At 41.7% G+C, this 15,957-nt stretch overlaps 1 protein-coding gene and 1 pseudogene across 1 annotated transcript in view; one reads left to right on the top strand and one right to left on the bottom strand.

The window, feature by feature from the left end:
- The window catches only part of LOC111727208 (beta-galactosidase-1-like protein 2), a 57,458-nt gene that overhangs the window by 25,851 nt on the left and 15,650 nt on the right, over positions 1 to 15,957 (bottom strand). The window contains exons 3-5 of the mRNA XM_023516786.1: positions 7,513 to 7,700; positions 5,101 to 5,190; positions 4,755 to 4,952 (exon numbers count right to left, since the gene is read on the bottom strand). Of these exons, the coding sequence (XP_023372554.1) occupies positions 4,755 to 4,952; positions 5,101 to 5,189 (287 nt within the window). The 5' untranslated portion in view covers position 5,190; positions 7,513 to 7,700. The remainder of the gene's footprint in view (positions 1 to 4,754; positions 4,953 to 5,100; positions 5,191 to 7,512; positions 7,701 to 15,957) is intronic.
- LOC105887578 lies at positions 1,441 to 2,024 on the top strand (annotated as a pseudogene).

Genomic DNA, 15,957 nt, shown 5'->3' with positions numbered 1-15,957 from the left:
CCATGGGGACAAAGTGAGACCCTGTTTCAAAAATAAAGAAGGAATGTTACAGGAAGTTCTTCAGGTAGAAGAAATGATAACAGATGGAAATTTTAATCTATGCAAAGGAATGAAGAGCACTAACGCTGCTGAATATGTGGGCAAATAAAAAGGACTTTGTTCTCACTTTTAAATTTCTGAATAGGTAATTGGATATTCAAAAGCAAAAGTGATAAAAAATGTATTAAGTCACGTAGCTGATAAACAAGCAAAACACATGATATAGCAGAATACTAAGGATAAGAAAGGTGAGATTAAAAAAAAGTATGCCATGGTTAAGTTCTGCAGTCATAGCTTCACCTTTTTCTAGGAAAGAGAGAACAAATTAGGAATTAAATTTAAGAATTCAGATATAGAACTTTACATAAGAATTTTGGGAAAAATTTCAGGATCCTTTGCCAGGTAAGAATGTCTCCTAAAAAAAAAAAAAAAAAAAAACAAGGAAGGAAGGAAGAAATTAAGGGTTCTTAAAATATATTTTGAGAAATGAAAAGAGGAATATAATGCATGAGAAATTACAAATTTAAAAGGGCTACAACAAATATGATGAACGCTGTTAAAATAATTCATAGAATATCATGTAAAATTATGTACAAAGAAATTTGGAAATCTTTAATAAATGGAAAATTGCTTTCAAAAAGTAGAAATTACCTATTTGAATAGAAATAGTAAATCAGATTAAATGAGAACATGTTGAATGAGATTACTTATCCTCCTCAATTCATCCCTGATACAAATTCCAGCACCAAAAATGATTTTTTAGTAATTTTTTTAAGTAAAGGAATCATATTCCAAGATCCCATGCTGTGTAACCCATAAAAATTCAAGATAAATTAATATTTAAAGTTAACATGAGAACTGAAAAATTTAGAAAAACACATGGATGTTTCTGATGTCATTCAGACAAATTTTTGCACATTTACTATTTGCCAGATACTATATAAGCACTAGGAATATTACTATATACAACACACACACACACACAAAATCACTGTCCTCATGAAGCTACTTTCTGGGAGCAGGGAGTAGGGAATAGAGAACAACATATAGATAAATTCTAAACATGTATAGGAAATAAATCATAATAGTAAATAAAATGACTAAGTCAGCCAAATTTTAATGTGAAGACAGCTCAACACTGAGAAAAGTATTAAATTTATACATAAAATATTCTAGTAAAAAAAGGACAAAACCTTACAGACATCTTAATGAATGGCAAAATATTGTGAAACTTTAATGTATGATATAGCCCTGTCTGATATCAAAACAAAATCTTAAAAAGGAACAAAATTATTTTTCTTTACATGGAAATAGTATCTACTTCAAGACAACAGCAAAGACTGCGACCCCTTTTTCTCTTCCGGTCGTAGGTGCTAAGGAGTCGCGGGTCACGGTGGCGACATGGCCAAATCCAAGAACCACACCACACACAACCAGTCCCGAAAGTGGCACAGAAATGGTATCAAGAAACCCCGATTGCAAAGATATGAATCTCTTAAGGGGGTAGATCCCAAGTTCCTGAGGAACATGCACTTTGCCAAGAAGCGCAACAAGAAGGGCCTGAAGCAGATGCAGGCCAACAATGCCAAGGCCGTGAGTGCACATGCTGAAGCTATCAAGGCCCTTGTAAAGCCCAAGAAGGTTAAGACCAAGATTCCAAAGGGTGCCAGCCGTAAACTCAGTCGACTTGCCTACATCGCCCACCCCAAGCTTGGGAAGCGTGCTCGTGCACGCATTGCCAAGGGTCTCAGGCTCTGATGGCCAAAGCCAAGGCCAAATCAAACAAAGGCCCAATCTGCTGCTTCATCTGCAGCTCCAGCTTCAGTTCCAGCTCAGGCTCCCAAAGGTGCCCAGGCCCCCACAAAGGCTCCAGAGTAGAGGCATCTGTCTGCCATGAGGACAAAAGGACTGGTGTGATCTCTGGGCTGCTGTCTGCGTGGGGCTGGGGTCCTCCTGTGCTATTTGTACAAATAAACCTGAGGCAGAATTGGTTTAAAAAAAAAACAACAGCAAATATCACAATTAACAAAGACATTGCAGTTAAAATGAGATGAAACACCTATTCATTTTGGTACTATGCAGTAGGACATAAAATAGAAACAAAATCTAATAGCTGACTTCGCAACGAGAACAATGAAAGCCAGAAGGCACTGGCCGAAAGAAAACACCTATCAATTTCTTTATACCAGTGAAAACATTGCTCAGAAATAACAGGAAAGCAAAGTCATTTTCAGATTAAGAAAAAAATAAAAGCTAAGAACTCTGCCACCAGCAGATATATAAGAGGGAAAAATAAAAAACGTACTCTTAATGTAGAAGGACAATGATCCCAGAACAACAACAATGATGTCTCATTATTTATAATTAAAATACCTAACAACAAATCTTATCCACCGGAATGGAAGTAGCCAATACACAAAGTGCTCTAAGGACTCAGTATTAAAAAGTGGGTAAAAGTATGAGTGAGTGTTAGTTGTTGATAAATAAAGGATGCACATTCTACGCACTTGAGTACCCAGCAAAGAATCTATATCTCTCTCAAGCTAATAGGGGAAAGGAAATGGAACAATAAAAATATTTTCACTGGTATAAAAACTGTCATTCCAAAGAAGGCAATACTTCCTAGGAATAGCAAAGAAAAGTATTTAATAGTTAGACAATAAAAGCCTAAGAAAGGAAACCAGCCTATCAGATTATAAGAGTATCAAACTTACAGCCCAATATTACATTTATCAAAAGGGGAAACAAACACTAATAAAATATAAAGATATAAAAAAAATCAATGGTTTTATGATGGTATAAGAATATATAACATAATATGATCAATAGTAGCCTGTAATACAGTAAAGGCTAGCCTGTATTCCCAAGCACTGTCAAGATCCCTGGCCATGAGATGGAAGTTTGTGTGTATCCGTAGTGGAATTTTTTTAATAATTAAAATCTGGGCTCGGCGCCTGTGGCTCAAGTGGCTAAGGCGCCAGCCACATACACCTAAGGTGGTGGGTTCGAATCCAGCTCAGACCCACCAAAACAACAATGATGGCTGCAACCAAAAAATAGCCGGGCATTGTGGTGGGTGCCTGTGGTCCCAGCTACTTGGGAGGCTGAGGACCAGGAGACTCGCTTGAGCCCAGGAGTTGGAGGTTGCTGTGAGCTGTGATGCCATGGCACTCTACGCAGGGTGACAGCTTGAGGCTCTGTCTCAAAAAAAATAAATAAATAAAAATAAAATAAAATAATAATTAAAATCTGCCCAAGACTCAAAGAATGAAAACTGAGTCAGAATGAGAAAGAAAAACCAGCCATACTATTTTCAGGCTGGGAGGCAGACACAGATAGGGAGGTTCACAGGAAACATGGCTTCTCCCAAGGTCCTGTAGCAATTATCAACCACCATAGTCCCTCCATGAGTGACCAGTGCTTTCTCAGCAGGGACACCCCAGACCTTCACTGCTAGACCCTTCTATTTCCAGGAAGACTCAAATACTAAACTGCCCTTACCTAGGTGCTGGAACCCAGTCCTAGTTAATCCCCATTTCTTCTAACCCTATATCGGAAACAGCCATCAATCCCATACTTACCCCTGCTTTTCCTAGACTCCGCTCAGAATCCTTTGGCTGGAACTAACTCTCCAAAGTTTTTGGAAAACTTGAGAAAGTCAGGTTCCAGTCCCTGAGTTGAGACTCACTGCCTCCCTGCGAGTCAGCAAATCCGATTTTGTCAAATTCTAGGTGTGTGCCTCTGAGCCTTTGGATGATTCGTTGTAAATTATATACTTTTGAATAAAGATAAGGTAGTTTTTATAACGCTAAATTTCTTCAATGTATAAACTGTCTTTATTCTGTGTCTTTATTCTGTCTCTTTGGATAACAGAATCTCTCCTCATTTCTAAAATAACAGTGGTACTTTCTAAGCGCGGATTCTAAAACAAACAAAAACTCAGCCATCCAAGTTTTCTATTTTAATAGTTCCTGAAATGTCCATGTTTGTGAATCAGTTATGCAAAACAACGAAAAAAAATTAGGAAAGATGATTTGTAAGAGCTATTACAACAATCCAGAGAGAAAATGCTTTAAAACATCATCCCCCCGTCACTTGCCAAATGAAATTGGTCAGAGATTTTTCTTCTAAGACCATATTTTAAAAGATCAGACCACTGGAAAAGAAGATACAACTAAAAATGACTGTCAAAACAGTAATGGATAAGCAATTTCCAAGCTTGGAAGGACAGAGAGAAATCACTGATTTTCTTTCATTTCAGCTTCTGGAATGAGAAAGATTCTATGACTCACCGGGATTGTTTCTCAATGAAACCTATCTTTGAAGACAACGTTTTCTGAAATAATGTGACATCCTAGGACTCTGCAGTGCTACTACGATCCTTATGGCAGGTGAGGCTATCTAAATAGGTGGGAGGCCAGCGGCCCCAAGTCCCCTCAGTAGCTGACCACCTGGGCTACAGACATCTGTATTTGCTGCTGCCTCTGAAAGTTGGAATCTTGGATCCAGGCTGTAGTGGTTCCTATTGGACAAAGGCCTTTCTGAGGAATTAGTGCAGGTTCTACCTCCAAGACATTCTCAGCATATCAAGTGTACACCCAGAAGAACAAAGAAAGTACTAAAAGGCTCAATGTTTAGGCTGGTCTAATAAAGTTTCAGAGTTAGGAATTCAGACTACAAATTCTTAAAGTCATCACTAGGGTGCCAGCACTCACGTGGTGAGGGTGTTGAAGCCACAGGCCTTTAACTTCAGCAAGCGGTCCCACCAGTACCTCCTGGGCACCCGGAAATAGTGCACAGTGCCCGACAGGATCCGGAATGGAAAGCCTTCTAGCGTGAACTCTGAGCCCTTGATTTGCAGACCCTCTTTGCGGTTCTTCAGCTGAGAGGGAGTCAGGTGAGTTTGGTTAATTCTGAAAGGACAAAAGAGGTATATGAAGTCTTAGAGATGTCAGTCGTGAGACAGATGATGTTCAGACAAGAAAAGGCTTTTCTCCAGGGGCCCCAGGCATACCTCCAGTGGAGAGAGAAACCTCCCCATCCCTTCCTTCTCCAACACACCTGGGTAGATTATCGCCGAAGTTAGCCATCACTGCCAAAGCTGAGGACAGGCACAGTATCCACTCAAGTCTCACCAGGAAGCCCCACATGCTACAAAGGACAAAGTAGAGGTCAGAGACTCACACGGGGAAGGAAGGTAGCTGGGAGCTGAGAGAGGCCTTGGCCTTGGCAGGATGGTGGGGAGGATGGAGGTACCCTCATTTAGAAAGCAGAATTTGGGCAGCGCTTGTGGCTCAAAGAAGTAAGCGCCAGCCCCATATGCCGGAGGTGGCAGGTTCAAACCCAGCCCCAGCCAAAAAATGCAAAAAAAAAAAAAAAAAAAAAAAAAGAAGAAAGCAAGCAGAATTTGTTGTAATCTTAGCACTTTGGGTGGCCAAGGCTGGTGGATTGCTTGAGCTCAGGAGTTCATGAGCATTCTGTGTAAGAGTGAGAGCCCCTCTCTAAAACCTAGCTGGCCATTGTGGTGGGCACCTGTAGTCCCAGTTACTTGGGAAGCTGAGGTAAGATGACTGCTCAAGCCCAAGAGTATGAGGTTGCTGTGAGCTGTGATACAAGGGCAACACAGGGAGACCTTTTGTCTCAAAAAAAAAAAAAAAAGCAGAATTTGTTCCTTAATTGCAATCATGACAGGCAGAATCCTAAGGCCATCTCTGCTGACTGAAGGGTGAAGAGTCTTCTGATAAATAACTGGGTTTTCAGAGATCAGATACATTTCAGAGAAAATCATGACTCAAAGAACAGTTTTGTTATGTAACAAAGAATAATCTTTGGGCAATTTGCCAGACATTTGAACGCTAAAAAACGAACTCTTAGTGACTGGCTGCTTGGCAGAGAATGGTAATTACGACGTGGAAGGACAGCCTCCGTGGTGGGGGTTCCACTTCTCTGCTACTGTAGGATGCCATCGCATGAATTCCCAGGACACAGTTCATTACGTGGCTCGCAATGTTCTCTATGCCGCTCAGCCTGGGACAAACGCTCTCCCGGTAACGTTTCAGAACTGCTCCCAGGCCTGGGTGGCCTGAACAGGTGCAGGACGGCCAGTCAACAGGGTGACACGCTCCTAAGACCAGAACAGCGCCTACTAGCGGCTCAGCAAATGTTTTTGGACAAATACTTGGGTTGCTAGAATCAGTAAAACATCTATGTAGCCTCTGCTATCTTCAGCTTTACCGTCTGCGTAAAGGATATTACCCTAGGCTGAGTTGGGACAGGCCACAGTTCAGAAAATCATAGGAAATATAGAATGGGGGGCCGAGGATCCACCCAAAGACTGGGAAAGAAGAGAGTGCGCGACGCTCTAGGCGGGCTTTGGGGCGTGAGAAGGGAGAGCGCCTGGGCTCCCCAAAGCCGGGCAGCTGAGAGAGCGGGCGCTCCAGCCGAGCTGTGCGGGGAGAAGGCAGAGGGGCCCAAGCAGAACCTCCAAGGAAGGTGAAGGCGCAACGAGGAAGGTCCTAGACGGGAGGATGCGTCATTGAAAATCCTAGGGGCCCATTTCAGTGGAGCTGGTCGCGGGCTGGGAGGGAGCCCAGGCCGTGGAAGGTGTGAGGGAGTCCCGGCTCCCGGGAAGGCTGGATGGGGACCCCTGCAGGCACTGCGCTCTGCCCCCATCCCCGACAGACCCTCGGACCCCCTCCATCCATCTCCATCTTACAGCCATCCCCATCCGAGAAAGATCCGCCCCTGGTCACAGGCCTGTCCCCCTACTCCGTCAGCAGACCCTCCCCGCCCTCGGCACCTCCGCTGCAAAGCGCTCCTTGCTGCTGACCGGTGGGACCCGGCAGGGTGGCCTTTGGGATTCCAGCAGTCCCCAGGCACCCAGAGCCTCGTTGCGCCCCACCGACCCGCGAGTGCAGGTGCAGCCGCTGCCCAGGACCGGGGTCACCAGCTAGTGCCATTCAGAGGGCCCCTGACCGCGGGGCACGGGCCAGGTCCCCTCTGCACCCACAAGGGCCCGCCCTCCGCCTCCTTTTGGGGTCGGGCCGCAGGCCAGCCTGAGGTCCTAGCGCTGGGTGCCGAGGACACAGATAAGGGAAGGCCATGCCCTCCATAGAGTCTGCGGAATACTGAGCACGTCCTGCTGACCTTCGGAGGAGCGGGCTGGTTCCAGTCACCTAGAGAGGTGATTCCTGAAATGTGGTTCCTGCGGCGCGGGCGACCCTTAGCGCAAATGCGGCAGGAATTCCCTGTCCACTCCCGACTGACAACAGCCTTAACGCGACAGGGGGCGGGGCCGGCCTGCAGGTTCGAACTCACTCTCTAGGCGAGTCTACTACTGGCTGAAGTTAGAGAACTACTTGTTACAGCGTCCCTTTCCCCGTCCCTCCTCCTCCCCTCCCCCTGAGGGGGTGGAGGAGCAGTGGAAATGGAGAGGTGTCTCATCCAGACGTCTAATTTAGAAGCGAATTTAACCTGTTCAGCCCTGACAAACGCAAGCCAGTGGTCCGGGTGGCCTTTCAGCCTGCCAGGAGGGCAGCACCCATACAGGCTCCTTCTTGGGTGGGGGAGAGCTCCGTTTAAAATTCTCACAGCAGGATCTGTACGTAAAACACGGGCAGACTTCAAAGAAAATCAAATTCTTCTCTTTACAGCAAACCAACCTGAAATTGAAAAGAGAATAAAAATTGCCCTCCAGCTCCACCAATAGGCTAACCAGCTTACCAGGAGGCAGCGACTGTGCTAGCCCCAGTTTGGATAAGGCAGTATTTTCCTAGAAGCAATTCTTGACGGTATCCTAATCTCCCATTCTTCTGCCTGTACCACTGAACAGCTGAAAATCTGATTGATGTTCAGGAAGCTTTGCGACTCATTATTTCTTAGACCTTTTTGTAAAAGTGAATAATTGCAAGTTTTTGTTCTCACTCTCTTTTTCTCCTTGCTTTTTAAACCTCCTTTCCACTTTTGGTGTCACTACTGAAATATATTAGAGGAAATACTCCTTTATATTAGAGGAAATCCACTCCACTAATGGAATTTGACCTTTACCGTAACTGTCTACATTTACAACAATCACATTAGTTCAGGCTATGTCCTGGCACCTTCTTTCCCAGTTGCTGTTATCCATAATTTGTAGGCACTGTGCTTCACTGCTAATCTCTCCATTCTGCTGCTTAATTGAAATTCACAGTAAATGAGCACAGGCACTGCTATCCAAGCTTGGAAAGCTCTGGGATACTCTCTCACACCATTCAGCAACAGATGCAGTCTTCAGAGTGACATCTACTTCCCTGACAATGACCTTATAAATACCAGGCATCTTCCTCAGACTGCTTTGCCTACCATGTTATAGACTCATGTCACGGTCCACATCCGAGATATGCAATTCTAACATTCGCCTTTCTGTCCGTTATTTTTGCCACCATCTCTCTCAGCCTGCTCTTCACCAGCCCTCAAGTTTCCAGGCTTCTAGCCCCGCTCATCACCCCCAGTTTATCACCCTCACTCTGGCTTCATACTGTGTTCAGCTATTTGAAAACTAAACATCCTTCCTTGTCAGAAGTTATTTCCTTCACCTCATGCAGCTCTACTTTGCTAAGACTCAGACCTTAGTAAGAAATGAATCTGCTTTCTCCTTTCTCTGCTCCTGTGACCCAGAATGGGGAAGGTCCGAAAGCTACCCCAAGTAGCTGGGAAGTAGGTTCCCAGTCTGGGCAATGCTTTAAATGTCCTCATGTACCATACACACACATTTATAAACAGAACCAATAAACCCTAAACCCTAAATTGCCACTCTCTTCATTAACACCTTTCAGGCTCCATAGAAACCTGTCATTATCAGTATCTTTTGCCTTCAAAATAAAAGTTGACTATGTCTGAATGCTCTGAAGGGCTATGAGTGGGTGCTATGAATATGAGAGTATGTATATTTGTTCCTTCCAACCTTTTTTCTGTTTATGTACATATGCTCTACACTACTTTAACATATCTCACAGGTGACTAATTTATGCTTAACGCATCTTATAAGTCTTTTTTGAGACAGAGTCAAGCTGCCACCCTGGGTAGAGTGGCATCAGAGCTCACGGCAACCTCAAACTCTTGGCTCAAGTGATCCCCTTGCCTCAGATTTTTTTTTTGTTTGTTTGTTTGTTTGTTTTTGGCTGGGGCTGGGTTTGAACCTACTACCTCCGGCATATGGGGCTGGCACCCTACTCCTCTGAGCCACAGGTGCCGCTCAGATTTTTTTTTTTTTTTTTTTTGTAGAGATAGCGTCCCGTTTTTGCTCAGGCTGGCCTTGAACTCACGAGCTTTCCACCTGCCTTGGCCTCCCAGAGTACTAGGATTACAGGCATGGGCACCACACCCAGGCTACATCTTACAAGTTGTATCCTTCCTAATTGTTTTGTCTTCTATGTCTGAATATTCTTAAACTATGTAACAAATGAACATTACATAGCTAAAATCCGTATTTTTGTTCTCTGACTTAAAGAATGGCTCTGATGACTCATTTATTAATCCAGATGAATTTTGAATCATTTCACCAAATTCATCAAGTTATATTGGATAATCCCACTTAAGCACAAGATACTTAAATGTTTAATATTCCTATCCTAGGAAAAGAAAAAAAAAGAGAAACTTTTCCTCTCTAAGCAAAGCCATATTTTAAGTTTTATTCATTTCATTAAGTTAATTTCTATTCATTGAAAACCTTCTATATTCCAAGCACTGTTCCAGGTACTGGTAATTCAACAATGGGGAAAAAAATAGCTGATAACAAATCTGCTGCTGTGGACCTTACCATGCCAGTGTGGCAGGCAAAGTATCAGAAGATGAAAGTTGTAAAACTTAAACTATGTTATCTTGTGATGCATACTGTGGGGAAAGACTTCTTAAAAAAATGAAAGGAGGGGGTGTGTGTAAAAGACACTTAGGCAGAATGGCCACGGAAAGCATCAAAAGATGATGAGTAGGTACCTTTAAGAAGTGTGGGAGTGAGCCTTTCATACCTGGAGGAAACTTCTCAGGCAGATCTAACTGCAGGGTACAAAGTCCCTGAGGCAGGATTACTCCTGAGGTCGAAGAGAGTTTGAGGAAGCCACAGAGGTATGAGCAGAATGAGGCACCAGTACCCACTAGGAGGCCGGTCAGAACAGAGAGGCTAATGAGGCAGAGAGCAGAGGGAGGTCCTGCACTTTTGTTCTGAATAGCTGGGAGGCCACTGGAGTGTTTTGAGCTAAAGCAAGACACAGTATGACTTTTATACCGGATATCTCGGTTTATGGGGGCAATGTATTAAAATCTCCAAGTATTATTGTTGGATATATCAATTTCTACTTAAAACTTTGTGAATTTTTCCTTTCTATATTTGAATCTTTATTATTTTCCCAGTGAATGTTTTTAATCGTTCCATGGTAACTCCCTATATCACCAAAAATGTCTTCTTCTGATTAAGCTTTATGTTGTACGGTATTACAGATTCACATGCTATGTAAGAAAGAGCCCAGATCTTCTCTGTACCCTTTACCGAGTTTCTGCCAATGGCCATATCTTGCAAGACTGTAGTCTTACAATATCACAATATCACAACCAGGATATGATATTGGTACAGTCAAGACACAGAGCAAGTGTGAAATCCACGCCACAGGGATCTTATTTGTACTTTTATAGCCACACCTATGTTCTTCCCCTGACCTCACCCTTGCCTCTGGAAACCACTCTTCTCCAATTCTATAATTTTGTCATTTCAAGAATGTTCTATAAATTGAATCACCCAGTATGGTAACTGTTTGGAATTTCACTCTAGCATAGTTCTCTGAAGATTCACCCAGGCCGTGGGGTATACCCATAGTTTGTTCCTTTTCTGCTGAGTACTACTCCATGGTACAGTTCTACTATAGTTAATTCAGCCATTCACCCATTAAAAGATACGTTTTCAGTTTTGGATTATTATAAACAAAATACCCAGGTAGACGTATTTGTGGACCATTAGTCTTCATTTCTCTGAGATAAATGCCCCAAAGAGCAATTACTAGATCATATTGTAGTTCATTTTAGTTTTACTAGAAAGTGCCAAAATGTTTTCCAATGACATTCCTGCCAGCAATGTATGAGTGATCCAGTTTCGCTACATCCTTGCCAGCATTTGGTATTGTCACTCTGTTTTATATTTTAGTCATTGTTATATGTGTAGTGCCGTCTTGTTGTAGCTTCTGTGTGCTCGTCCCTAACGACTGTGATATTGAACATCATTTGATGTGTGTATTTGCCATGTGGATAGCCTCTACTGAGAAATGTCTTTTTATGTCTTTTACCCATTTTCTAACTGAATTGTTTCTTCTTTTGAGTTGGAGAGTTCACTACCTAATCCAGACACTGGCTGTTGGCTGGATGTGTAGTTTACAAATACTTTCTCTCCTGCTCTGTAGCTCACCATTCCACCCTTGCAACAGGGTCTTTTGGAAAGAAGAATCTTATTATTTTGATGAAGTCCAATTTAGTAAATTGGACTTCAGTTTTCTTTTATGGACAATGTCTTTGGTATTATATCTCAGAACTCTTTCCCTAAGCCCTAGGTCTTGAAGATTTTCTTCTATTTTTTTTTTTCTAGAAAGTTTTATATATTTTTAGCCAGGCAGAGAGGCTCATACCTGTAATTCTAGCCCTCTGGGGAGCTGAGGTGGGCGGATGGCTTGAGCTCAAGAGTTCCAGATCAGCATGAGCAAAAGCGAGATCCCATCTCTATTAAAATAGAAAAACTAGCCAGATGTCGTGATGGGCACTTATAGTCCCAGCAACTTAGGAGGCTGAGGCAAGAGGGTCACTTAAGCCCAGGAGTTTGAGGTTGCTGTGAGCTAGGATGCCCCAGGACTCCACCTAGAGCTACAGAATGAGACTGTCTCCCAATAATAAAAGTTTTATATTTTTATGTTTTACATTTAAGTCTGTGATCTATTTTAAGACTGGCTCCCTGCCCAAAGCCTATTCCAACTTTTTATCCTTACTATCCCAGGGCAGAAACTCAACTTAAACAACCTAGGGTTTCCATTTTGTAGCATTCCTCTCCTAATATTTATTTTTAATATTAGTATTAATTAGCATTAAGAATATTATCAGTACTACTAGTTAGTATTTGCAGTTATATTATTAATTATATTTTATGTGATACTTCAGGCATTGTTTTAGAAAGACCCCAAATGAACAACCTATCATTATACATCAAACAAATACTTTCTCTCCTGCTCTGTAGCTCACCATTCCACCCTTGCAACAGGGTTTTTGCAAAGCAGAATCTTATTATTTTGACGAAGTCCAATTTACCAAATTGGACTTTAGTTTTCTTTTATGGACAAGGAACTAGCCTTTTTACCTTTTATCTTTCAAGAAACTAGAAAAACAAGGACTACATCCAAAATTAATAAAAGGAAAGAAATAACAAAGATCAGTGTAGAAAAAAAACAAAATAGAGATTAAGAGAAATACAAAAAGATTAGTGAAACCAAGAGTTGGTTTGTACAAACAATAAACAAAATTGACGGACTTTTTGCTAGACTGAGAAAAAGGGGAAAGATTTAAATAAATAAAAAGATGAAAAAGGGATAGATGGGCCTGGGCACAGTGGCTTACCCTGTAATCCCAGCACTCTGGGAGGCCGAAGCATGTGGATTGCCTGAGCTCACAGGTTCAAGACCAGCCTGAGCAAGAGCAAGATCCTGCCTCTAAAAATAGCTGGGCATTGTGGCGGGGGCCTGTAGTCCCAGCTACTTGGGAGGCTGAGACATGAGAATCATTTCAGCCCAAGAGTTTGAGATTGCTGTGAGCTGTGATGCCACACACTCTACCAAGGGTGAAAAAGTGAGGAAGGAAGGAAGGAAGGAGGGAGGGAGGTAGGCAATGGATACTACAGAAATATAAAAGATCATAAGGGACTACTATGAACAACTATAGGCCAACAAACTAGAAAATTGAGAAGAAATGGGCAAATTTCAGGACACATACCATGTACAAAGACCAAATTACAAAGAAATAGAAAATCTGGACAGGGCAATAATGAGTTACAAGATTAGAGCAATCATCTCATCAAAGTAAAGTCCAGAACCTAATGATTTCACGGCTGAATCCTACCAACCATTTAAAGAACAAATTCTCCAAACTCTTCCAAAACACTGAAGAGGAGAGAATACTTTCAAATTCATGCTACACGGCCAGCACTACCTTTGTAGTAAAACCAGACAAGGATACGAGAAAAAAGAAACTACAAGCCTTGCATCCTTGATGAACATAGATGCAGAAATTCTTGACAAAATACTGGCACATCAAATCCAACAACACATTAAAAAGACTAATCACCACGACCAAGTGGGGTTGATCCCAGCAAAACAAGGATGGTTCAACGTACACAAGTCTATAAACATAATACAGCACATTAACAAAATCAAGGACAGGCAGGGCTCAGCTCACACCTATAATGCTGGAATTCTGGGAGGCCAAGGCAAGAGGACTGATTGAGGTTAAGAGTTCAAGACCAGCCTGAGTGATAGTGAGATCCCATCTTTACTTAAAATAGGAAAAATTAGCTATGTAGCATGGCACATGCCTACTCTCCCAGCTAGTTAAGAGGCCAAGGCAGGAGGATCACTTTAGCCCAGGAGCTGCAGGCTGTAGTGAGTTACAATGATGTTACTACACTCTAGCCCAGGTGACAACGCAAGACTCTGTCTCAAAAAAAAAGGAGAAATACCAGATGATCATTTGAATAGATGCCAAAAAACCAATTGATGAAATTCAACATCCTTTCATGATAGAAACTCTCAATAAATTAGGTATAGAAGGAATATATCTCGACGCAATAAAGGCCATAGAAGGCAAACATACACCTAACATATTACTGAGAAAGAAAAAGTTGCAAGCTTGTCTGCTAAATCTGAAACAAGACAAGGATGTCCACTCTTGCCACTTTTAAAAAATATAATGCTAGAAGTTCTAGCCAGCACTGTTAATTAAGAGAAAGAAAGACAATGCATCCAAATTGGAAAGGAAGAAGTTAAATTATTCCTGGTTGCAGAAAACATAATCATATACACAGAAAACCCTAACGCCTCCACACAAAAAACTGTTAAAACTAGTGAATGAATTCGGTGAAATTGCAAGATACAAAATCAACATAGAAAAGTCAGCAGCATTTCTATACACCAATAGTGAACTAACTTAAAAAGAAATACAGAAATAAATCCTATTTACAACTGCTATAAAAATAAAATAAGCAGGAACAAATTTAACCAAGGAAATTAAAGATCTCTATGATGGAAACTATAAAACACTGATGAAGGAAATTAAATACAAAAATAAATGGAAAGAAATTCCAGGCTTGTGGATTGGAAGAATTAATATTGTTAAAATGTCTATACTGCCCAAAGCAATCTACAGAGTCAATGTAATCTCTATCAAAATGCCAATGACATTTTCCACAGAAATTCTTAAGGTATCAAATAGCAAAAGCACCCTTGAGCAAAAAGAACAAAGCCAGATGTATCACACTACCTGACTTTAAAATATATTATAAATCTAGGCCAGGTGAGGTGGCTCACAGCTGTATCCCAGCACTTCAGGAGGCTTAAGCAGGAGGATCCCTTGAGCCCAGGAATTTGAGACCAACCTGGGAAATGTTTAAAAAAAAAAAAATTGTTATCCAGGCATCGTGTCACACATCTCTTAAGAAAAAAAAATTATCCAGGCATAGTGTCACACATCTGTAGTCCCAGTTACTCAGAAGGTTGAAGAGGATAGCTTGAGCGCAGTAGCTCCAGGCTGCGGTAAGCTTTGATCACACCACTGCACTCCAGCCTGAGTGACAAAGCAAAACCCTATAAACAAACAAACAAATAAATCTATAGTAACCAAAATAGCATGGTACTGGCACAAAACAGACACCAATGGAACAGTTCAAGAGTCCAGAAATAAATCCATTCATAGCCAACTGATTTTTGACAAGGGTGCCAAGAACACCCACTGGGGAAAGAACAGGATCTTCAACGAACATCACTGGGAAAACTGGATTATCTACATGCAGAAGAATAAAACTGACCCTTGTCTCTCACAATATACAAAAATCATCTTAAAATGAATAAAAGCCTCAGAGTAAGACCTGAAACTATGATACTGCTAGAACAAAACCGAGAAACACTTGCTGATGCTGGACTGAAAGGATTTGGGGGATAAGACTTCAAAGCACAGACAACAGAAACAAAAGTAGACAAATGAGATTACGTCAGACTACAAAGTTTCTGCACAGCACAGGAAACAATCAGCAGAGTGAAGACACAGCTTATGGAGTGGGGGAAAGTGTTTGTAAACGTCTCATTTGGCCAGGAGGGTAATAATCAGACTACATAAGCAAAGTTTAAACCAAAGTTTCAAAATCATGCTTACATTTACCTTTGACATCTATTTACATAAACCCCCCACAGTAAGTACCAATGCAGACATAAACCATGTGGTAATACATGTTCCCAATAAAAGAATATATTAATATAAGGAATTCAAAGAACTCAACAGCAAAAATCCAAATCACCTAAAGATGGGCAAAAGAGACAAATTACTACACCTCCAAACAAGGCGTACAAATGGCCAGCAAGTACGTACCAAAGTGTTCAGCATATCTAATGTCAGAGAAACGCAAATCAAAACCACAGTGAGATAGCACCTCACTCCAGATACAACGGACATCATCAAAAAGGCAGAAAATAACAAATGTCGGTGAGGATGTGGAGAAAGGGGAACGCATACACTTTCTGTGGGAATATAAATTAGTACAACCACTAAAGAAAACAGTATGGAAGTTTTTTTTTAAAACCTAAAAATAAAACTACCATACGTTCCAGCCAATTCCACTTCTGGGTATATAAGCAGAAGAAAAGAAGCCAG

This window comes from Otolemur garnettii, unplaced genomic scaffold, assembly GCF_000181295.1.
Source record: "Otolemur garnettii isolate 467f Iridium unplaced genomic scaffold, OtoGar3 scaffold00097, whole genome shotgun sequence".
NCBI classification, from domain to species: Eukaryota; Metazoa; Chordata; class Mammalia; order Primates; family Galagidae; genus Otolemur; species Otolemur garnettii.
The sequence above is the reverse complement of the archived record's forward strand: the minus strand, read 5'-3'. Positions and strand labels throughout refer to the sequence as shown.